General features: G+C 42.0%; 1 protein-coding gene and 1 pseudogene across 1 annotated transcript; one reads left to right on the top strand and one right to left on the bottom strand.

The window, feature by feature from the left end:
• LOC101443612 (pre-B-cell leukemia transcription factor 2 pseudogene) overlaps nucleotides 1-20,245 on the bottom strand; it is a 120,118-nt pseudogene extending 99,873 nt beyond the window's left edge.
• A 1,950-nt stretch (nucleotides 20,246-22,195) lies between these two features.
• LOC139440104 (endogenous retrovirus group K member 18 Pro protein-like) lies at nucleotides 22,196-22,555 on the top strand. Its single transcript, XM_071218732.1, has one exon. It carries the CDS (start codon nucleotides 22,196-22,198, stop codon nucleotides 22,553-22,555), a length of 360 nt encoding a protein of 119 aa, XP_071074833.1.
• Nucleotides 22,556-25,234: the final 2,679 nt, after the last annotated feature.

Below are 25,234 nucleotides of genomic sequence, written 5' to 3'. Positions count from 1 at the left end.
AATTGGATATGTGATTTGACAGGAATGAAAGATGAGATGGGAATATAAATTTGGAACTATCAGCATATAGATAGTATTTAATACCGAAGGGTTGGATATAATCAACAAGGCAGAGATAGTAGATCAAGAGTGAAGAGGAAGAGAGACTGAGCCTTGGGAACTCCAGCATTTACTGGGAGAAGAGGAGGGAAAAAAAAGGAGAATAAGAAATAAAAGTCAGAGAAATAGGAGGGAAACCAGGCTTGTGGCTAGGAGCCAAGGGCAGCCAAATGAAGAAAACAAATCAAGAAGGAGAGAGGAATCAACTGTGTGAAATGCTGCTGAGAACCTAAGTAAAAGGACAGAAAATTAACCAGTGGATTTAGCATTGTAAGGTCATTAGTGATCTTTATAAGGGAGGTTTTGATGGAATGTTGGAAGCAAAAACCTAAAGGTAGTGGAACCAAAGGTAATGGGAAGAAAAAAATTACAGGCAGCATATAATAGTCAATACTTTCAAGGAGTTTTACCAAAAAATGGAAGGGAGTGATATGGTAATAGATGGAAAGGAACGTGGAGCCAAGAGAGGATTTTTTGTCATGCATTCTAATGAGAATGATCCAGCAGAGGGAGATGGGGAGGTGGAGGGAGAGGGAGAGAAGAATTGCTCAGTCAGGGTCCTTGAAGGGATGAAAAGACATAGTATCTATTGTACAACTGGAGAAGTTAGTCTTAGCTAGGAGAATGGATAACTCATCTGCAGTAAGAGCAGAGAAGGCAGAGTACAGCACAGATTCAAGTAAGGAACTAGAGGTAGTGGGGAGAATACTGAAATTCTTTTCTGTTGCTTCATTTTTTTGTCAGTGAACTTGCAAGAAAAATCATTATTTGAGAATGACAATAGAAGTGGAGATATTGGAGGTTTGAGGAAAGAGTAAGTGTGAAATGCTTATCTAGCAGAATGAGAAGTGAATAGAAAAGGGAGATATGATTTGATTGCAAAGGAGTGTTAAAGACTTGCTATCATTAGTTTAAATAAACTCTATCACCAAATGTAAGTGTTTTCCTCAAGCTACATTTGGCTGCAAGGGCGCAAACTTGGAGTAGGTGGAGAGTTGAAATTAGCCAGGTACAATTTAGCAAAATAAGCATGATTATAGTAAATCAAGAAGGGGACAACGGTGTTGAGAGTGCATACAGAGAAGTAATTACAATCATTGCCCATGGAATTCAATATAGGAGAGGGCATAAAATAAGGATCTAAAAAATATTGAATAGGTTAAATGGATTCGAGTTCTCAAAGAAGTCGAATGATTTTGGAATTGAAGTGTAAGGAGGTATAAAATGGAAGATTGCAGACCATAGTCAGAGAGTGGAATGTTTTAAATTGAGATTATGGAGAACGTCTAGGAGTGCCAGGGCTGCTATTACAAAATAGCACAAAATGATTGACTTAAACAACAGGACTTCATTGTCTCACAGTTTGGAAGCTGGAAGTCCAAATTCAAGGTGTCGGCAGGTCACATCTTTTCTGAAGTCTGTAGTTTTCTGGTGGTGGCTTGCCTCTGTCACACAGTAACTTGTCTCTTTCTGTATCCTCCTTTGGCTTGTATTTCCATGTCCAAATTTCCTGTGCTTTTAAAGAGTCCAGTCAAGTAGGGTTAAGGCCACCCTAATCAAATTTGGCCTCATCTTATTAGGATCTTCAAAGATCCTATTTACAAATGAGTCCACACCTACACATTAGGGTTAGGACTTGAAAATCACAATTACAAACAAATTCATACCCACAGGACCAGAGTTAGGTCTTGGGGGGGTGGGCATGATTGAAGGATTCAATATGTTTGCCAGGCTACTCTTACAAATCCACACACTGGGTTGTCTTTAACAAAAAGAATTTATTCTTTCAGTGTTTTGGAAACTGGAAGACCAAGGACTTGCTGTCTTTGGATTCTGTAGCGTTCAGGCAGGCCACCGTCACATGGCCATCTCTCTTCTTGTGTCTGGTCCTCTGACTTCTGCTATCTCCTGACTTCTACTAACTTCTTGCTTTTTCTGACATCTGGCTTCTACTGACTGAGTGCATATGACTATTCTTTGATGATAAGGACTCCAATCATAGGGATTAAGTCCACCCTGAGTGAATTTAGCCTAATCTAAATAGAATCTTCAAAGATCCTATCTACAAATGAGTGCACGTCTTAACTAATAATAACATCTTGAAAGGTCATATTTACAAATGGGTTCATGCCCACATATATGTGGATTAAGACTTGAACATGGCTTAAGGGGGGAAATGATATAATCCCCAACATACAGTATTTATTATTTTATGTCTAGTTTCATTTGGTAAGCATAATGTTTTTGAAATTTTTCATTTCTGTTTATTGCTGAAATATACCATAATTTGTTTATCCATTTACCTGTTGATGGACATTTGTATTATTTCCAGTTTGGGGTCATTATGAATAAAACTCAGCTAGCATTTACATATGAGCCTTTGTGTAGGCATATGTTTTCATTTCCCTTGGGTGACTATCTAGGAATGGAATTGAAGGGTTGAATAGGAGATGTTTAGCTTTGGGAGAAATGACAAAACTGTTTCCGAAAATGGTTGTGCCATTTTACGTTCCCATCAGAAATGTATGAGAGTTCCATTTGCTCCACATTCTTGGTATTGCTCATCTTTTTACTTTTAGCCATCCTGGAAGAAGTGCTATACCACTGTGGTGTTAATTTGCAGTTTTCCTTTTGATAATGACACTGAGCTTCTTTTCATGTGATTATTTGCCATTCAGATATCTTTTGTATAGTTTCAATTCCAATCTTTTGCCCATTTTTAAATTTTTATCTTATTATTGAGTTAGATATTTATTTATATATTCTAGATACAAGTCTTCTAGAAAATATGTGCACTGTGCCATTGTGAATATTTTTCCCTAGGGTCTTACTTTTTCATTTTCTTAATGGTTTCCTTTGAAAAACAAAATTTGGATTATTTTTGTATAAAATTCAATTTATCTTTTTTCTTTTACGTTTCATGATTTTTTCCTTTCTAAGAAATTGTTGCCAATTGCAAAGTCAAAAGATTTTTTCCTGTTTCTTTTCCAAGAGTTTTGTTTTTTGTTTTGTTTTGTTGTTGCTGTTGTTGTTTCTGTTGTTTTTTGTGCTGGGCGCTGGGGAATGAAACCAAGACTTCATATGTGGGAAGCTGGCACTCAACCACATTTGGTTTTTTATTTGTTTTTCTTGTTATTTGTTTTTGGCTTTTCAGGAGGCACCAGAAACCAAACTCAGTATCTCCCATGTGGGAAGAGGGCACTGAACTGCTTGAGCCACATCCACTCCCTCCAAGAGTTTATACCTTAAGTTTTTATATTTAGGTTATGCTACACTTTCATTTAAATTTTGTGTATAATGTGAGATAAGCATCAATGTTTTATTTTTCCATGTACAATTGTTCCAGCTGCATTTGAAAAAATAAATTGTCTTGGCACTTTTGTCACCATTCAATTGACATACATTTGTGGGTCCATTTATGGGTTTTCTATTCTGTTCTATTGAACTATATACCTATTTTCATGCCAGTATCACAGTTTTGAATACTGCAGCTTTAGAGTAAATCTTGAAATCACATAGTTTAAGTCTATTAACTTTGTTCTTCCTTTTGATATTCTAGGTCCTTGCATTTCCACAAATGTATTAGAATCAGCATACCATTTTCTAAAAATATTCCTGTTGGAATTTTGTTTTCAAATGCATTGAATATATGGACTATGGATAAATTGGGGGAGAATTGACATTTTAATCATATTGAGTCTTCGTACCCAGGAATGCAGTATGCATATCCATTTATTTAGGTCTTTTAAAATTTCTCTTAGCAGTGTTTGTAATTTTTGATGTACAATTCTTATACATATTTTGTTGAATGCATTCCTAAATATTTCATGGTTTTTTATGCTATTGTAAATGGCTTATTGCTAGTATATAGTTGTGATATTGGTCAAAAACTCTCTCCACTCTGGCTGATAGGAACTTGAATGCTTCAGGCCTGGTATTGACCTGGGAATACTTTGCTTACAGCTTCCCAACATTATTCTTTCCCTGGAAGATATTCTTGCCCAACCTGTTGCAAACAGACTTTCAGTAGAAGATTCAAGGGGTCCCCAGTGCAGATTATTGGAACTCTGTTTCTGAATATTTTTCTCCTCGCATATATTCTGCCCACAAATTCTAGGCACCACAGCCTCTCCAAACTCCAGTCTCTATATCCTCAACTGTGATTGCTAGGCTCTGTTGGCATTTCCTGCCCCTGTAACAGAGTCCAGAAATTGCCTCCAAGCAGAAAGCCTCATAAATCTCACCTAATATGTTTCCATTCTCTCCTGGATCACATTTCTGCATTGCTTGTTGTCCAACATGCAAAAAATGGTTATTTTCCTATGGTTTTTTTTCTAGTTTTCAAAATTTTTTTTTGCAGCAGAAGAATAATTCTTTATCTATTGTTCCCTCGTGGCTAGAGCACCACGTTTAATTCTTTAAATTGTGGAATTTTAAAATATTGCTATTTACAAGTTTACATTCCACGCACTTTTTCAGAAATAAACAAAAGTTTAAAATCTTGTTTTTGAGGATAATTCATTAAAATAGGAAGCCACCAGGTGTTTCATTGCTAATATTCACTTGCAGCAAATCTAAATTTATAAAGTTGATCTGAGGATGCACTCAACGCTCCAAATTATTAGTATGAATTTCATCTGCCCCTCAACCTTGCAAGTCCAGGGCCTTAATAATATTGGTGCCAGAGCTGAGTGGACTTGGAAGGGTTCACTTGAGACTGACATATAAACAAGGATCTTAAAGTGCAGGCTTTGGATGACAACTTACTTTGGTTCAAATCCCATCGTCACCATTTGTTAATTGTATTACCTTTGAAAGATTTTCTTATCTCTTGGAGTTTTCATTTTCCTGCCCATGACATGAATATAACTATGTCTGCTAGACAGAATAGTTATGAGGATTACCTGAAACAACATAAGACCCAGGGGCAGGGCAGCATAGAGCTTAAGATCAGGAGCTCTGGAATCAGACTTGCTTGAGTTGCAATCCTGCCCCTACTGTGAACTAACTGTGTGACCTTGAATAAGTCACTGAAATTTTATATGGCCTAGATTATCTATCTGGAAAGAGGGGATCATAATAACCTCTGTTTCACAGAGGTGTTTTGAGGATTAAGCCAATTAAACATGTGCAAGTTGCTTAGGAACAGTATACCTGATACAGACTTAGCTCTGTATTTGTATGACTGAGTTATAAAGTGATATAAAGTGCCTAAACCAGGCCCCAGCACAAAGGAGGTGCTTTTAAAAATGGAGGTCTATGTGTTGGTTGCAGAACTCAAAACCTAACCACATCTTAAACTACCACAGCGGTAGATCATGGAGGAGGGAAGAGGAAGGGATGCAGCTAGCTTAGAAAATAAGACATTTTCTAAAGAGTCTTACTCTCAACTCCTTAATCCCCACCAAACCATAAAGATGTGGTTATTATCAGTCACTGGGTAACTGGAGAGTATAGAGTGAATGGGCTTGGAAAGCAGTTAGGCTAGGGTTAGGCTCAAAAACTGTTAATAGCTCAAAAACTTGTAGCTATTACAACAAGAAATAAAATTGTCCAGGACACCTGTATGTATAGCTGGTTCTTACTCTCTCATGGATAAATTACGTGGAAATCAGATTTAAATTTAGAAGTTTGCATGATGCACTTGGTTCAGAGCCCGTGGAGTTATCTGGAAGAATCAGGTGTTCATGCCCCCTACTACAAGCTAAGCTCTGCAAAGCCATGGATTAGTTTCTGTGTTCCTCACTGTTGGCATCTGCAGAAGCTAAATGATGCCTGGTACATAATGGGTGCTCAATAAATTATTTTAACTGAGTGAATAATTAAATAAAAGAATATAGTGGCCCTAAATACTAAACAGATTTTACTCTTGGGCTCTTTCTTCCCTGGAAAATGCTTGGGTAGACCCTGCCAATGTATGCCTTTATGCTTAATGTTTCTTTCTTCTATTGCTATGCAAGCCATTTTCTGAATGAGATATTATTCCTCTAAATACTTTAATATATCCAGACTGATTACTATCTCATTTGGCCAAGAATTTATTCAGGCTTTGTAGGAAGAGTTTGCAAATGTGTGCCATGATCAGTTCTGGGTTAATTTTATAATTTAACCCTCAGAGCACAAATTTAATTCTAAGTTCTTCAGGGGCACAACCTGTAGGAAAATTACTATTATTCTTCTTTTAAATTTTCAATTTTATTTATTTATTTTTCACACTTTTTTAATTAAAGTTAATAGTTCACAAAGAACACTGCATGAAAAAACACTAAAAAAAAAACATAAAAAACATAAGAGTTTCCCACACACCCTGCTCCCCACTCCCACCCTCATCATTTTTGTAAATGTTATTTTTTTTGAAGATATATAGATCACAACTTTTTGTGATGTATACTATTATTCTTAAACTCACTTATGAAACATTTAACCTTTAAAGGATAAGCTCATATATATTTTTCCACCTGTACTGTATTTGCCATATTTGCATACATTTAGTTAAGCTTAGAAAGTGTCCATAACTTTCTAAATGCACATTATTTTACATTTTTATAAAACTTTCCTGTTCAAAATAGAATACATTTTATCTCTCCCCTTTAAAATAAAGAACAAATTAAGATGTGCTCTCACTAGATATATTCTGTCATTCTTTTGTTCTAATAAATTTTTTATACTAAAAATCAAGAATATTTTTGTTTTCAGTATTATAAAGTTTGTAATAAAATTACCTTAAAATAAAACTGATGTAAAGAAACATTTGAATTCGGATTTTCCAAGATAAAGATAAATATGTAGCTGGATCATTTGTTATGAAATTTTTACTTTAAAGGCAGTGAAATATCTGACAATATTTCTCGATAATATTTAACATCAGTGAAAATGCAGGAAGGGAAACTGGTTCTAAGCATAATATTTAGTTAGTCTGTGGCTGACAGCAAGGCAATCAAACAGCAGTATTTGAAGGGGTAACCCTGAAGCCTGCATAACTTATTCATATTTATAATTCTATATTTAACATTGTTTTTAGAAGCAATGAATCAAAGGGAAAACAATGTTCCTTAAATTTAAAACTGCATGCCAATGACTTTTATCATCAAGGTTGGAAAGTTCCCAGACAAGGAAATTTCAGATTCCTAACTCTAGCAAAACTAACTTGGAAATGATTCTATAATATGTTGTGGAAGGATGCAAAAGGTGGAAAATATCACTGCGCTAACCATAAACCCTCCCCACCCCTGCTCCCTGCCCTTGCTCCCAGAAGGGTGCAGAAGGTGGAAAACACTATTTTGTGCTAACCATAAACCCTCCCTGCCCCTGCTCCCGGACCTTTATGCACACAGCCACATTAGACTGCTGCCCAATGAATGCTCTGCAATGTAATGGAGAGAGGGATTGTCTCAGTCTGCCAAAGGCGAGCCAATGTAAAGTACCAGAAATCTGTCAGCTTTTATAATGGATATTTATTTGGGGTAAATATTACAGTTGCAAGGCCGTAAATAGTCCAATTCAATGTTGCTTTTTCATCAAAGTCAGTTGCCAGCTGTTGAAGAAAGATAGTTACTGAATTCTGGCTGGTCTCTGCCTTCTCCTCTGGGCTTCCTCTTCCTCTTGAGGCTCTTTGGGCCAAGCTTCTTGAGGTTCTTGCTTAACCTCCTGGCATACAGCTTGTTTCTCAGGGTTTCCTATATCAGTCTCCGCTCTCCACCCAATGTCAACTGTAAACTATTCAGAAAAATGGTTCATTTCTCCCCTCGGGCTTTAGCTGTTTGAACTTTCTTCTTTCTGGCTGGACAAAAATGAGAGAGCTCTCTCTTCTGGTGTGTCTTCTTGAGTGACTGTCCATTTATACCAGACCCAGCAAGGGGGCAGGGACTCAACCTGAGCCACAATCTCTGACATAGTCAAATCAAAAGCCCTAACATTAAGGTTTTTTTTTTCATTTTACTTTACACTTTGCACTGCACAATTTTATAGGTTTTGACAAAACGTATAATGACCTATATCTGTCATTGCAATGTGATGCAGGGCAATTTTAATGTCTCCAAAATACCCTTTGTTACACTTATTCTTCCTGCTCCCTTCCCTCAGAACCTCTGGTGGCCATTGCCTTTATATCAATGATACTAGTTCTTCCATTGCTAGAATAATCATAAGTCTACTTCAGTCCATAGTTGCATTCTTCCCTTATGTTTGTTCATTCCTCAATTTTGGATTTTGGGATGGTGATGCCCACTCTGTTTCTGACTGAGATGGGGCTTAGATCCCATGGAACAGATGAATGTAACTGTCTTGTTTGCAATTGCAGATACTCTCCTTTCTTGGGGGGATGGGTGTTGTTCATCCTTTTCTTAGTTGTGCTGGGTGATTCCAACAAACTGAAGTCTTGCTGAGATTCAGGGCTCTACTGGCATATCAACAGATTGAAGATTTAAGTCTTAACAAGTATAGTGCTAATTATAGGTCAAATAAAAAGGGCATAAGAGCCATGTGCAGGGAAATTAGAAAGAAGTCTAAGTCTGTTATACTAGGGAGCATAGATGACAAAGTAAGGTCCACTGACAGGGTGCCAAGTTTCTGGGATTGTGTGTCCCGCCAATAGCATCTAAACATCTCTAGAACCCTCAAGACCCTCCCTGGTTGAGGCATTGCTTACTGTGGCAGACAATAAAATCCTGCTGAGACATGCATAAATGTAACCTCTGGAATGACCTCCCAACTCACTTTGAAATCTCTTAGCCATAAAAACTCATGTGTATTTAATATTTTCCCATTTTGGTTAAGGTTTATTTCCCAAAAGCATCACTCATTGGCATTCAGTAATAATTCCTCAGTGCCAGGGAGGTTCATCCCCAGTAGTCATGTCCCATGTAGGGGTGAAGGTAGTGTATTTATATGCTGAGTTCAGCTTGGATAAAGGCCACATTTGAGCAACAAGGAGGCTTTCAGGAGGTAAACTTAGGCAATATATAATACTAGTCTATGTTTCAATTTCACAAGTAAAGGTTCATAAGTACAATCATCAAATCAAGGGCCTAATGTAATGGTCTGTCTTCTTTCCCTAGGCACTGCCCATATACACAGGGGATTCTTGCTGGTCTATTAGAGAATGTAGCAAGGCTCCTCAAGATGGGAATTCAATATTCTTTTGGTTACTGTGTGGGTTTCCACCCACAAGACAATGCCCCAAATAGAATAAGTCAGAATAGATCTACTCTGAGACATCTACTGTTTAGAATGTCAAGTATTGGGGATAAAGGGAATATTCTGAAAGCAGCAAGAGAAAAGTAATGCATTATATATAGTGAAGATCAATAAGAGTAAATGCCAAAGTCTCATTAGAAACCATGGAGGCCAGAAAGCAGTGGTTATATATATTTAAGGTACTGAAAGAGAAAAACTGCCACCCAAGATTTCTTTATCTGGCAAACTGTCCTTCATTTATGAGGGTGAGTTGAAAGTCTTCACAGGCAAACAAAACCTGAGAGGTATGTTACCAAAAGACCAGGGTTACAAGAGATAATAAAGGGAGTGCTGCAGCCTGGAAAAAAAGGACAAGTGCAAGAGAGTGTAGAAATGAAGGTTATTAGTAAGGATAACTTAAAGAGTAAAAAGACAGTGACTAGTAATATAGGACTATGGAAAGAAAAGGATAAAATGGGTAAATTAAGTAATGCCTTTACAGTAATAAAATTGAATGTTAATGGATTGAATTCCCCAATTAAAAGACATAGACTGACAGAATGGATAAAAATATGAGCCATCTATTTGCTGTCTACAAGAGACTCACCTTAGACATAAGGACACAATCTGGCTGAAAGTAAAAAATATATTCCATGCAAATGGAAACAAAATAAGAACTGGAGTAGTGTTACTATTATGAGACAAAATAGATTTTAAATGCGAACAGTTATAAGAGATGAAGAAGGGCATTATATATTAATAATAAGGGAAATTCACAGAGAAGAAATAGCTATAATAAATATATATGCACCTAACATGGGTGCCCAAACAAACATGAGGCATATACTGGCAAAACTGAAAGGAGAAATAGAAGTATATATGATAATGGTAGGAGACTTCAATACACCACTCTCAGCATTGAACAGAACATCAGGACAGAGGATAAATATGGAAACAGTGAACATGAGTAATGTAAGTGAACTACATTTCAATGACATTTATAGATCATTACACTCCCAAACAGCAGGATATACATTCTTTTCAAGTAATCATGGGTCTTTCTCCAGGATAGACCATAAGTTTGGTGTAAACAGGTCTCAATAAATTTAAAAAGATTGGAATTATACAAAGCACTTCCTCTGATCATAATGTAATGAAGATGGAAATCAGTAAGGGGTGGAAAAAAGGTAAAATTCACAAAAAATATGGAGATTAAACAACACTCTTAATTAGTTGTGGGTCAGAGAAGAAATTGCAAGAGAAATCAGCAAATATATTGAGATGAATGAAAATGAGAACACAACATATCAAAGCCTGTGGGATACAACAAAATCTGTGCTGAGAGGAAATTTATAGGATTCAAAGCTTATGTTAAAAAGAAGAAAGAGCTAAAATCAAAGACCTAAATGCACACCTGGAGAAACTAGGTAAAAATATCAAACTAATTCCAAACCAAGCCAAAGGAAAGAAATAATAAAGTTCAGAGCAGAAATAAATAAAATTGAGAACAAAAAACCCCAAAAACAATAGAGAGAATCAACCAAAAACAAAAGTTGATTCTTTGAGATCAACAAAATCAAAAACCCTTAGCTACCCTGACAAAGAAAAAAAAGAGAGAAGATGAAAATAAATGAAATTAGAAATGAGAGGTGGGACATTACCACTAAACTCACAGAAATAAAAGAAATCATAAGAGGATACTATAAACAACTGTATACCAACAAAGTATACAGTGGAGAAGAAATGGAGAAATACTAGGACACACATGAATGACCTGCACTGATCCTAGAATAAATACAAAATCTCAACAAACCAATCTGTAAAGAGAAACAGTCATTAAAAACTTTCCCAAAATGAAAAGCCCAGGACCTGAGGGTTTCACAGATGAATTTTACCAACCATTCAAAGATGATCTAATACCAACCTTGCTCAAGCACTTCCAAAAACCTGAACTGGAGGGAACACTACCAAACTTCTATGAAGCCAACATTACTCTAATACCAAAGCCAAATATATTCATTTAATGAATATAGATGTCAAAATCCTCAACAAAATCCTTGCAAACCAAATTAAAAAACACATTACAAGAATTATACACCATGATCAAATGGGTTTTATCTCACTTTTATGAAGGTGGGTCAACACAAGAAAACCAATTATTGTAATAAACTACATTAATAAATTGAAGAAGAAAAATCACATTATCTTCTCAATCGACAGAGAAAATGCATTTGACAAAATATTACATCCTTTCTTGATAAAAGCAGTGTAAAAGGTGGGAAGAGCAGGACACTTTCTCAACATGTTAAGGTACACTATATGAAAAACCCATAGCTAACATTGTATTCAATGGTGAAAGACTGAAAATTTTCCTACTAAAATTTGGAACAAGACAAGAATGCCCACTATCACCACTATTATGCAATAATGTGTTAGAAATTCTAGCTAGAGCAATCAGGCAAGAAAAAGAAATAAAATGCACACAAATAGAAAGGAAGAAGTAAAACCATCACTATTCACTGATGATATGATCCTATAGCTAGAAAATGCTGAAAAATCCAAACAAACCTACTAGAATAGCTAAGTTCAGCAAAGTGGCAGGATATAAGATTAATATGCAAAAATCGGTAGTATTTCTGTATACTATTAATGAGCAATTTGTGGAGGGAGTCAGAAAAAAATCCTTTTATAATAATGACTAAGAATCAAATATTTAGGAATAAACTTAACTGAGGACATAAAGGACCTGTATTCAGGAAACTACAAAATATTGCTAATTAAAACCAATGAAGACCTCAATAAATGGAAGGACATTCCATGTTCGTAGATAGGAAAACTAAATATTCAGATGTCGGTTCTACCCAAACTGATGTACAGATTCAATGAAATCCCTGTAAAAATCCCAACAGCCTTTTTTTGCAGAAATGGAAAAGCCAATTGTCAAATTTATTTGCAAGGGTATTTATGATGGTCAGGCTACTGTGTCAGCTTGGTCATGTAATGGTGCCCAGATGTTTGGTCAAGTAAGCTCTGGGCTAACTGTAATACAAGGACATTTATGGACTTTAGTCACCAGTGGCTTTACTGCATAGATAGCTGATTACAGCTACATCAGTCAGGGAGATTGCCATCAGCGATGAGTGATGCTTTATCCAATTAGTTGAATGTCTTAAGAGGGGAAGTGATTTCACCATTCAGAGAGAATTTCCCAGCTCATCTTTGACAGCCAACCTTTCCTGGAAACTCATGAATGACCTGCATTGGACTTTCATCAGAGCTCTGGTTTGCAGCCTACCTATGAAACCTGGACTTGTGCATCCCCATGGTCACATGACAGACTCATAAAATCACATACTATTGACAGATATCTCCTGTTGTTTCTGTTTCCCTAGAGAACCCTGACTAATACATCTTGATATCAGGAGTGGTTCTTGAGGAACAGAGTCTTAAACATGGAATGTCTGAGGTAGTTCTGGGAGTTTTACAATTGACTTTCTACACTAATTGGAATCAGGGTACTAAGGACTCCCTTTCCAAAAATGAAGAGGACACTAACAGTCCATGGCATGAAATGGCAATAGAGATACACAAAATATCATCACTGGATTCCCCTACTTCCTCACTTACAAGAAGCAAGGATCTGGGTGAGTGTGTTTTCAACACCTTAACAGAGTTTTGTTGAGACAAAATTTATAATTAGGTTGGCTGGCTCCTCCTAGATACTCTGGAAACAGTTACAAAAGAAAGAGATGAGTTAAAGCCTTCAAATTTGAAACTTAAACACCACATGAATGATGTAATAATTTCTATATATGCTCTGAAAGAAAATCTTGTCTCCTGTAGCCATAGGCTTGAAATATCTTAGAGCCAAACTCAGACTCTCATTGTATGACTAGCAGAGTTACAAAGGAAACTAAAATCTCAATCCTGCAGGGTTTCTACAGTTAAAGTGAGGGCATTGATTGGAAAGGAGTGGATTCCAGAGGATTGGGATGGAGACATATGGGATGATAATATTGGTGGGGACACTGGAACCCTAAATTCTTTTGAGAATTTACCAGATAAACCTGTGATGGCCTGCCCTGTGGGGACCACACCTTGTCAACCTTGTATCACCCAGCATCCAGCCTGACCCAGTGAGTCTGGGCCTCCTCCTAGCCCTGAGGCTGTACCAGTCAAATTCTAGCATGCCTGAGCCTTCAGTCTGCCCTGAGTAATCTGCCTTCCAACCCCTGTCTGAATAGAGTAATTCTGTCTCACCAGAAGAAAATGCAAAGGAATTCCCTGAGGTCAGTAGCTTGCAAGGCATTTCTAATCCTTCTTCTTACCCACCCCCACCACCCCTCTTATTCTCAAGACTTATTACTAGACTAAAATCACAACAAGCCCCTGAGGGTGTAATGTAAAGTGTGACCCATGAGGAAGTATGGTATACTCTGAAAGAACTGCATGAGTTTTCCACCTTATATAGACAGAAATCAGGGGAATATGTGTGGGAATGGATACTAAGGGTATAGGATAATGGTGGAAGGAATATAAAGTTGGATCAGGCAGAATTTATTGATATGGACCCACTAAGAAGAAATTCTAGATTCAGTGCTGTAGCTCGAGGCATTAGAAAGGGCTTTAAAAGTGTGTTTGGGTGGCTGACTGAAACATGGACCAAAAGATGGCCTAGCATGTCTGAGCTTGAGATGCCCAATTTTCCCTGGTATACAGTATAAGAGAGTCTTCAAAGGCTTAGAGAGATTGCCATGCTAGAATGGATTTACATTTGAGACCTGCCCACCGACCCCAAAAATGTCCAAAGGACACATCTTTAACCAGGACTGTGAGGAATACATTTATAAGACTAACTTCATCTTCTTTGAAGAGCTCTGTGATCATTCTTCACTGTAGTTCAGATATTACTGTAGGGGGGGATGAAATGGAATTAGAATCCTTAAACATTATGGAGCTGATTGGATCTTGGTCATGTAATAGTCAAATATCAGCAGTTAATTACCAAAGACTAGGTGGGCATGGCTACCACAATGAAAGGCAGATTCAAAGCAGCACTCAAAATAGTCTGAGTTGCATGGAGTTATGGTGTTGGCTCATACATCATGGGATACTTAGAATGAAATAAATGGGAAGCCTACTAGATTTCTTCTGGATATATATAAACAGAAGAGTTCTAGGTCAAGTAAGCAAAACACTAACTCAAATTACAGATGCAGAGAATCATGGCCCCTTAATCAATTCCCAGACTTAAGACAATTTACAGACCCAGAGCCCCTTGAATGAGGAGAAGGCCAGGTCCCCCTGAGGAAGGATACTATTAAACTGTCCAAAATGTCTACTGTTAACCTTCCTCCCACCTTTCTCCAAGGAGACCAAACCATAAAGTTGGGCATACACAGCAGCACTCTATTGTAAAGTAGAAGTGGTATATACAAGCGGGTCCTGAAGACACAAGTAAGTTACATGAGGAAGTAGCCCAAATGCTCATGGTCACCACCCCTTCCAAGTTACTTTCCCTTTCCCAGCCCACAGCTTTGGCCTCTTGGGAAGTCTCTTTCAATCATTTGACAGAGGATGAGAAAACTCAGGCCTGGTTTACAGATGGTTCTGCACAATATGCAGGTACCACCCAAAAATGGACAGGTGCAGCACTGAAGCCCTTTTCTGGGACATCTCTGAAGGACAGTGATGAAGGCAAATCCTGCCAGTGGGCAGAACTTTGAGCAGTGCACAGGTTGTTCATTTTGCTTGGATGAAGAAATGGTCAGATGTATGTTTGTACACTGATTCATGGGCTGTTACCAGTGTTTTAGTTGGATGATCAGGGACTTGGAAGGATTATGATTGGAAAATTGGTGACAAAAAAGGTCTGGGGAAGAGGTATGTGGATAGACCTTTCTGAGTGGGCAAAACAACATGAAAATATTTGTGTACTACATAAATGCTCACCAGAGGGTGAATTGAGGAGAGGAAGATTTTAATCATTAAGTGGATAAGAAAATCCACTCTGTGGCTAATGCACTGCCTCTTTCCCCAGCCACTCCCATCATTGTCCAATGGGCTCATGAACAAAGTGGCCATGGAGGTAAGGATGGAGGTTATGCATGGGCTCAGTGGCATGGACTTCCCCTCACCAAGGCTGACTTGGCTACAGCCACTACTGAGTGCCCAAAGCCAGCAGCAGAGACCTACACTCAGCCCACCATATGACATCATTCCTCAAGGTGACCAGCCTGCTACCTGGTGGCAGGTTGACCACATTGAACCACTTCCATCATGAAAGAGGCAGCAATTTGTTTTTTTAACTGGAATAGACACATACTCCAGATATGGGCTTGCATTTCTGCATTTCAGTGCTTCTTTCAAAACCACCATCTGTGGACTTATGAATGTCTTATCTACCACCATGACATTCCACATAGCATTGCTTCTCAATAAGGAACTAATTTCACAGCAAACAATGTGTGAGAATGGACACATGCCCATGGAATTCACTGGTCTTACCATGTTCCCCATCAACCTGAAGCAGAGAGATTAATAGAATGGTGGAATAACTTTTTGAAGATTCAATTATGGCACCAACTAGGTGGCAATACCTTGCAGGACTGGGGCAATGTTCTCCAGGAGACTGTGTATGCTCTAAATCAGCATCCACTCTATGGTGCTGTTTCTCCCATAACCAAGATTGATGAGCCCAGTGATCAAGGAGTGGAAATGGGAATGGCACCATTTTTGCTTTCTGTCCCTGCAACCTCAAGCTCTGCTGGTCTACAGGTTTTAGTCCCTAAAGGAAGAGCACTGCCACCAGGAAATATGAAAATGATTCCATTAAATAGAAAGTTAAGACTGTCATGTGACCACTTTAGGCTTCTCTTACCTCTGAATCAACAGGCAAAGAAAGGAATTATTCTCCTGGCTGGGATGATTGATCCTGAATATCAATGGGAAATAGGACTGCATCTGCATAATGGGGGAAGGGAGAGTTTGCCTGGAATACAAGAGATCCTCTGGGGCATCTCTTAGTATAAAGTACTGCCAGGTCCTAGATTAAAGTTAATGGAAAATTGCAACAACCCAACCCAAGCAGGACTAACAATGGCCCAGAATCTTCAGGAATGAATGTTTGTCATCCCACCAGGCAAAGAACCACAGCAAGCTGAAGTGCTTGCTGAGGGTAATAGGAATATGGAAAGGGTAGTGGAAGAAGATAGTGATAAATATAAACTTTGGGCACATGACTAGTTACAAAAACAAGAATGTAATAGTCATGAATCTTTCTTCCTTGTTTCATTATGAATACAATTGTATATGTACACAAAACTAATTTCTTTGTTTTCTTCCCCAACCTTTTCCCAATCGTATGACAAGTTGTATTAATTTCATGTCATAATATTTAAGGATGTCAAGTTTAAGAGTGAATATTACCCAAGGACTTGCACCCTATTCTGTAGAGAATTAATGCATTTCTGGTTGCATGCAAGACAGTTAAACATTGTTAGGTGGAAATGTATACATATGTATGTCTCTTATTGTTTTTACTTAGAGACTAAGTATGGTTTAATGTAATGTGTATGGTTGCTGAGTTGACAAGGGGTGGGCTGTGGTGGTTAAGCTAATGTGTCAACTTGGCCAGGTAATTGTGCCCAGTTATTTGGTCAAGCAAGCACTGGGATAATTGTAATACAAGGACATTTATGGACTTTAGTCACTAGTGACTACTGCACAGATAGCTGATTACATTACATCAATCAGGGAGATTGCCATCAGCAATGAGTGATGCTTTATCCAATCAGTTGAATGCCTTAAAAGGGGAAGTGATTTCTCCATTCAGAGAGAATTTCCACATTCATCTTTGGACAGCCAGTGTCTCCTAGGAACTCATCAAGGACCTTTACTGGACTTTCATTGGAGCCCTGGTTTGCAGCCTGCCTGTGGAACCTGGACTTGTGCATCCCCATGGTCATGTGAGAGACTTCGATAAAATCACATATTATTTACAGATATCTCCTGTTGATTCTGTTTCTCTAGAGGACCCTGATAATACATTATTGCTTCCTGAGTAGCCAAAATGTCTTTGAAAAGAAGAATGAAGTTAGAGGACTTTTACTTCCTAACTTTAAAGCATATTGTTTAGCTACAGTGGTAAATTAAGTAAATAAAATAAAATAAATTAAAGAAAAGAAGTTAAATGAAATAAAATAGAAATAAAATAAAACAATAAAGGTACTGTAATAAAAATAGACTTACTGACCATGGAATAGACTTGAGAATTCAGAAATAGATCTTCTCTACAGTGAAGTGATTTTCAACAAGGATGTCAAACCCACCCAGCTGGGCCAGAACAGTCTATTCAACAAATGGGGCTGGGAGAATTGGATATCCACAGCTAAAAGAATGAAAAAGGACCCCTGTCTCTCACCATATACAAAATTATAAAACAGCTTCCTAAATCTTACACTCAAAGCAAGAGAAAGGAAAGAAAAAGACAGATTGTATTAGTCAGCCAAAAGGGTGCTGGTGCAAAATATCAGAAATGGTTGGTTTTTATAAAGGGTATTTATTTGGGGTAGTTGCTTACAGATACCAGACCATAAAGCATAAGTTACCTACCTCACTAAAGTGTATTTTCACATGTTGGAGCAAGATGGTTGCTGATGTCTGCAAGGATTCAGGCTTCCTGGGTTCCTCTAGGTCCAGCTCTTCTCCTTTCTTCACAAGACCAACTGTAGACTATGAGGCTCTCTAGGCTTTGCCTCTCTCCACAAGGCCAGCTATAGACTATCAGGTGAATGGTTCTGACCTCTCCCTGGGACTCCAGCTTAAGACTTCAGCATCAAACTCCAACATTAAGAACCCTCAACTCTGTCCTTTGCCATGCCTTTTGTCTGTGAATCCCCACCCACCAAGGGTGGGGGAACTCAATGCCTTAATAATGTGGCCCAATTAAAGCCCTAATCATAATTTAATCATGCCCAGGTACAGACCAGATTACAAATATAATCCAATATCTATTTTTGGAATTCATAACCACATCAAACTGCTACACAGATAAATGAGACCTCCTCAAAAGTAAACACTTTTGTGCTTCAAATGACTTGGTTAAAGTGAAAAAGCAGCTTATTCAATGAAAGAACATTTTTGGAAACCAAAAATCAGATAACGGTTTGATTTCCATGTTATATAAATAGATCATACAACTCAGCAATAAAAAGATAAGCAACTCAACCAAAAAATGGGTAAAAGACTTGAACAGAATTTTTTCCAAGAAGAAATACAAATGACCAGAAAAACACATGAAACAGTGCTCAGCATTACTACTCTTATGTAAATACAAATCAATCTAAAATGAGATATCATTTCACACCTTACAGAATGGCCATTATTTTTGTAAAAAATAGGAAACTACAAGTGCTGGAGAGGCTGTATAGAAATAGGAACATTCCTTCACTGTTGGTGGGAATGTAAAGTGGTGCAGCCATTGTGGAAGAAGGTTGGGCAGTTCCTCAGGAAGCTAATTAAGTATTGTCATATGGTCCAGCAATCCTGCTACTAGGAATATATTCAATAGAAGTGAAAGCAAGAACACAAACTGACATTTGCAAACCAATATTCATAGCAGCATTATTCACAATTGCTAAAAGATGGTAACAACCCAAATACCTGGAAACCTAGGACTGGATAAACAAAATATGGTATATATAGGATGGAATACTACTTCCCTGTAAGAAGAAATGGAGTCAGGATGCATAGGACAACGTGGATGACCCTTGGGGACATTATGTTGAGTGCAATAAGCCATATACAAAAGGACAAATATTGTATTGCTCACTAAAATGAAGTAAATATGATGAGTATTGACAAGGGGGTGCTGATGTTGAGTGTATCTAGAATGTTTAATAAACTGGGTTGTAAATGTGGGGAAATGGATTGAGTTGATTGTAACACATTATAGTGAGTATAACGGGGTAGTCTAGGAAAGGTAATGTCATTTGAAAGAAAGCTAGAAGATAATCTTGGGACTGTATAACAAATTTTTCAGTGGTGGATGATGATTGCGGTTAATAGTACAAATACAAGAATATTCTAGTACAAGGTGTTTTAAGAATAAGGAGAAAACATGGGAAAATACAACTAAGGTAACATATAGACTATAGTTAACAGCAGTACTGTAATATTTTTACAGGAATGGCAAAGAAGGTACTGTTTCAATGCTGTCAATAAAGGAGTGGTATAAGAAGATGAGATTTTTCCTTTTGGAGTAATGACAACATTCTGAATTGGACTGAGCTGATGACAGCACCACTCTGTCATGAAACTGAGAGCCATGGAGGGTATATTTTGCATGGTTTGTACAAGGCAAGGGCCTGTATAACAAAGTGAACCCTGTAGTGAATAATGGACTTTGAGTAACAGTACAAATATAAGAACATTCTTCCAGGAATTATAACAAATATACAATACTGTTGGCCTATCTCCCCAAACAGCTGTCCTGGAGGCTTGGATAGTGGACTCCCGCCGAATCGTTCCCCCCCCCCTTTCCCCTCCCCCCCGCCCCTAGCCTCTCCGCTTGCCCTCTGCCTAGCAACCACCTATCGGAAGGCAGTACCCGCCTGCACCAATCCCCATCCCTATAGACCTAATACCCACCCCCATCCCTAGTAACTGCTTACGGCAGCCAACCACAAGTCCGCCCATGCTTCTGCCAATCCCCTACCACCACGTCTCCCCCCGCCCTCCTCATTCTCTATATAACCCACTGTACTTCCTTAATAAAACGGACTTGCGCACAGACCTGGTCTCCGAGGCTTCTTCCTTCTCCCCCGCCGTGCATCCTCCACACCTGAGAGCCCCCGAGGCCGTCTGCTGTGACCTCGAACCCTGCTGAAGTGCGGCTCTCCTGACCCCTCCAGCCGCCCCCGTCAGGAAGAGATCCCCCCGCACCTTGGTGCCCAACGTGGGGCCGGTCCATCGCGACCAACGCCTCACCCCCGTGGGATCCCGCTCCCACCACTCCGCTGCGCTCTCAAGGTAAGGACCCCCCGTTGATTGGCCACCGGCAGCAAAATGGGCAGGCGTCTATCTTCCCACCAAGTGCCGCAAGTCAGGGCACTTGCCGGCCTCTTAGACACTAATGGCGTCAGGGTTTCCCTGCGCCAACTGCAAAAGTACTGGGACCTCCTCCTACCCTTCAATCCGTGGCTGGCTACCTGCCACTTTTGGAGCCCCGAAACTTACACGTGCCTAATTGATTGCGTTAGCTCCTCGATGGAGAATGACGGCAGATCATTCCTCCCGGGCCTTCTGCCCACGCTCATGGCCATCCGCGCTTGTCTTCTCGGCGCACCTGCTCCGAAAGGCGCCTATTATGGTGACGCACGGGGCAATAAACGGCCCCTCCATTGCGGCTCTGGAGAGGGGGAGTCGGATCCCGACGACTCCGACAACGTGTCTCTGTCAGATCAGCTTAACGCCGATCTCGAACAGAATCCCCCTAAGGACTGTGGCCATCAAGATGGCGAACTTCCTCCTTCTTCTCCGCCCAAAAAGGGGAAGTCCCCGCCGGGGCGCCAAGATGGCAAACTTCCTCCTTCTTCTCCGCTTGAAAGGGGGAAGCCCCCGCCAGAGGGGCAGGTGGGCGGGAACTCCAGCTCCCTATACCCGCCCCTTCCTGTCATGGCGCCATCTTGGGGCGACCCAGAGGGCGGGCCGCCGCCATCCTATAAGCCGCTGGAAGTGCCATGGCTGCCATTTGGTGGTCCGCCGGAAGGAGGGCCAGCGCCATCCTGGGAACAGGCAGAGGCAGCGAGGCAGTCGGCACCATCATGGGTGGACGCTGACACTTGGACAGACTCTGGGGGCCCACCGCTCACCCGCTCGCAGCGCCGCCGCCTCTCCCCCGAGATCAGCTTAGTCCCGCAGGCTGGGGCCAGCCTCAGTGCGCTCCGTGCACTCCGCACCTCTATCCGCTGAATGCCAACCCCACAGCGCAGCACCCGTATGACTGGTATCCCTTCACTCCCGATGAAATCAAGAATCTCCAGCGCGCAGTGAAGGAGGATGGTCTTGGTAGCCCATACGCCCAGCAACTCTTAGAGGAGCTCGGCACGCAGCTGGTCCTCCCGTATGATTGGGTCTCCCTGGGTCATTCCATTCTAACCCCAGGACAGTTCATTGAATGGAGAGCACATTTCCAAGCAGAGGCAGAAAGGCATGTCGCTGAGAACGCCAGGGCAGGCATCCAAGACCCTACGGACACGTACACTGGCACCGGACGGTACGCTGACCCCAATCGCTACCGGAATGCCCCACCTGGCTTTTGGCTCCGGCTCCGGGAAGTCGCCCTCTGAGCCTTCCGCAGCGCCGCCACCTCTCGGCCTCAGAAATTCACCCAACTGACACAGGGCAAGGATGAAGAGTTCTCTACCTTTGTCTCAAGAGTCACTGAAGCCTGCAAGCGTAAAGTCGTCGGGGAGCAAGCCCAGCTAGCTCTCGCCAGAGAGCTCATCTTAGAGGGAGCGAACGAGGTTTGCAGACAGGTCATCCTCACTATGAGAGACAAGGGGGTGCATGACTGGGTCTTGGCCTGTCGCAGCCTTGATCCACAAGCCACCTCTCTAGCCAAGGCTATAGCTACAGCCCTCGCCATCTCTTCTGACTGCTTCAGATGTGGAGAGACAGGTCACTTCGCCTGAGAATGCCCTCACGCTCGGCCCACCGCACTGCCCCATGCGATCACTGTTCCAGCTATTCCACCTCGCCGCCGAGGACCACCTACCCCGTGCCCCAGGTGCAGGAAAGGGTACCATTGGGCTCGTGACTGCCGCTCAACCAATGCCAACCAGCCGCCTTTAAACGCCTCCCGGGGCAGGCCTCAGCCCCGCACCCAAGAGGCCAAAATGCCATGCCCGCCTCAGCCGTGATGTGGACTGTTCCCATTAGAGGGACAAAGCCCCTCATGGAGCTTAAAGTAGAAAGCCAATGGCTAGAAGGTCTACTCAACTCCGGAGCAGAAATCTCCTGCATCCCGTTTGAAATTGCTGCCTTCAACCACTGGGCCCTTCAGCAAGGGCCGCAAGTCATTGGAGCCACGGGCTCCTCCGACTCCTGGAGGTGCACCATTGCCATCAAGTGGGAAGACAGAGAAGGCCGCCATGGCCGCTTCCGCCCTCTCATTCTCTCCACCGTCTCCAACATTCTCTGGGGCGGAGACATCCTCGAACAGACGGGAGCAATTCTCACCACGGCAGCCTCCACAGTCCAAAAGTCCCCCCAATACTAAGCACCACTGTTCGTCTTACACCGCCTGAACCCGTTCCTCTACAATGGAACACAGAGGAACCCATCTGGGTTGAGCAGTGGCCTCTTCCGTCCCATAAACTGAAAGCTCTTGAGGCTCTCGTTCAGGAGCAGCTACAAGCAGGACACATTGAAACTTCCACCAGTCCATACAACTCACCTGTCTTTGTCATCCTGAAGAAGAGCAATGAAAAATACTGCCTCCTCCATGATCTGCGGGAAATCAACAAACACATCAAGCCGATGGGCTCACCACAACCAGGGTGTCCGCACCCCACCGCAGTTCCTCAGTATATGCATGCAGCAACCATCGACATCAAAGACTGCTTCTTCTCTATTCCTCTCCACCCGAACGACTGCCCACGGTTTGCCTTCACCGTGCCACGGACAAATCACCAAGGAGCAGCGCAGCGTTTCCAATGGAGAGTGCTTCCACAAGGGATGCGCAACAGCCCTGCCATCTGTCAGCTCTATGTTGACCATGCTGTTGCTCCGTTGCGCAAATGGGAATTTATCATCCATTACATGGACGATTTGCTCGTTGCCCACGAGGACGCTCAAGAACTACAAAGTGTCCTTCAAGACCTTCTTTGTCTCCTCGCCCAAATCGGTTTGGCTGTTCAGCCGGACAAGGTTCATCTTCAACCGCCTTTTAACTTCCTGGGATTCCGCTTCCATCACACCATCACTCCATTAGCACCAGAGCTAACCATCCCGCCAAAACTTTCGCTCGCGGAGCTGCAGCAATTATGCGGGCAAATCAACTGGCTGCGGTCTGCGCTCCCCATCACCACCGCCCAGCTCCAACCTCTCTTTTCGCTCCTGCAGACAAAGGGCCAGCCTCCAGAAGCCGTTGCCCAGAAAATCGTCATCACCCCAGCAGCCCGAGCAGCTGTACAGGCTGTTAATGAAGCGCTCAAAAACTGCCGACTCGAGCGCCATGATCCTGGCAAATTTATTCAAGCTCTTGTTCTCCCTACGCGGGGAACACCCACCGGACTCCTCTGGCAAGATGGGCTGCTACTTTGGCTTCACACGGCGAACAGCAAGCTCCCAAAAATTTGCCTGTTCACTCAGGCATGGATCGCTCTCGCCACCGACCTGGTCTACCAAAGTATGCACACCTATGGCGTCCAACCCGCTCGAATAGTCTGGCCCTTTGACGCCAAAGCCACCAACAACTTGCTCCAGCATGATGCAGACATGCAAGTCCTCGCTGAAGTGTTCAGAGGTTCCTTTGACAACCACTACCCGCATCACCGACTCCTGCAAGGCATCACTTGACTGCCCTTCTCCCCCCTCTTCCATCCGCTTCCTGCTCGGAAACCCATTCCTCACGCCATCACCATCTTCACTGATGCCTCCAAAACTAGCTATGCTGCAATCATTTATGCTCCCACAACCAAGAAACCACGGACTCTCCTGTTTGCCAATGCGTTCTCTGTCCAAGTGGGAGAACTGCTCGCAGTCGCCATCACACTGCACACCTGTGCAGATCAACCACTGAACATCTTCACGGACAGTTTGTATACCTTGCAGGCATGCCATGCCCTGCCCCTCGCCACCTTTTTCCCAACGGACTCACCCATCGACAGGGCGCTCGAGTTCCTTCAGCGCCAATTGGAGTCGAGATGTCATCCGTGGTTCATCTCACATATCAGAAGCCACTCTGGCCTCCCAGGCCCGCTGACCGCTGGAAACAAGGCAGCAGACCAAGCTGTACAACCTTCAAACACCCCATCAGCCGCTCTCACCAACCACACGACGCCTCGGCCCCTCAACCCTGGGGATACCATCAACCAAGCCAAGCTCCTACACCCACAGTTCCACTTCTCCGTGCGCTCCATCCACCGACTCTTTCCAGACTTACCCATAGAGACCTGTAAGCATCTAGTGCGCTCCTGCTGCACCTGTGCACCTCTCCTGCCCCTCGGGCCTCTCCAGCCACAAGGAGTCAACCCCCGCAGCCTCCGCCCCAACTCCCGATGGCAGATGGACGTCACGCACGTCAATTCCTTCAGACGGCTCAAATTCATGCACGTGGCCATCGATACCTTCTCGCACATGTGCTACACCGTCCCCTTGCCTAGAGAAACAGCAAAGCACGCCATCCGAGCTCTGCGCCAAGCCATTCTCTTCATGGGAGGGCCCTGGGACCTCAAGACAGACAACGGCCCTGCCTACCGAAGTGCTGCCTTAGCGGCCTTCCTGCAGCTCTACAAGATCACCCATCACTTCGGCATCCCACACAACCCGCAAGGACAAGGCATCGTCGAGCGTGTCAACCAGCAACTCAAGCTCTTGATCCACAAAGACAGGAAAATCCCTTAAAGACGCCAGGAGACGTCATCACTTCCTGCCTTATCCATCTTAATCTGCTCTCTTTTGATGAGAAGGGGCTATCTCCTGTCCATAAGCACTGGGGCCCCTCATACTCCCCCATCCAAGCCCCTCTAGTTCGTTGGAAAGACCCCAAAAATAATACTTGGCAAGGGCCAGCTCCCCTCCTTGCCCAGGGTAGGGGTTTTGCTTGTGTTTTCCCAGATGACGCCGCCCAGCCCATCTGGATCCCGGGACGCAACATCCACCCAGCCCCCGCTGACCCAGTGCCTGACGAGGAGGGAATGCCGACGACTGAGGCACCTGACTCATCAGATGACTC

Source organism: Dasypus novemcinctus, chromosome 12, assembly GCF_030445035.2.
Source record: "Dasypus novemcinctus isolate mDasNov1 chromosome 12, mDasNov1.1.hap2, whole genome shotgun sequence".
NCBI classification, from domain to species: Eukaryota; Metazoa; Chordata; class Mammalia; order Cingulata; family Dasypodidae; genus Dasypus; species Dasypus novemcinctus.
Note: the sequence above shows the minus strand (reverse complement) of the source record. Positions and strands in the feature narration are given on the sequence as shown.

What these genes read in the sequence shown, in the direction of transcription:
- LOC139440104 (XM_071218732.1), top strand. Translation starts at nt 22,196, where the DNA reads ATGTGGACTGTTCCCATTAGAGGGACAAAGCCCCTCATGGAGCTTAAA.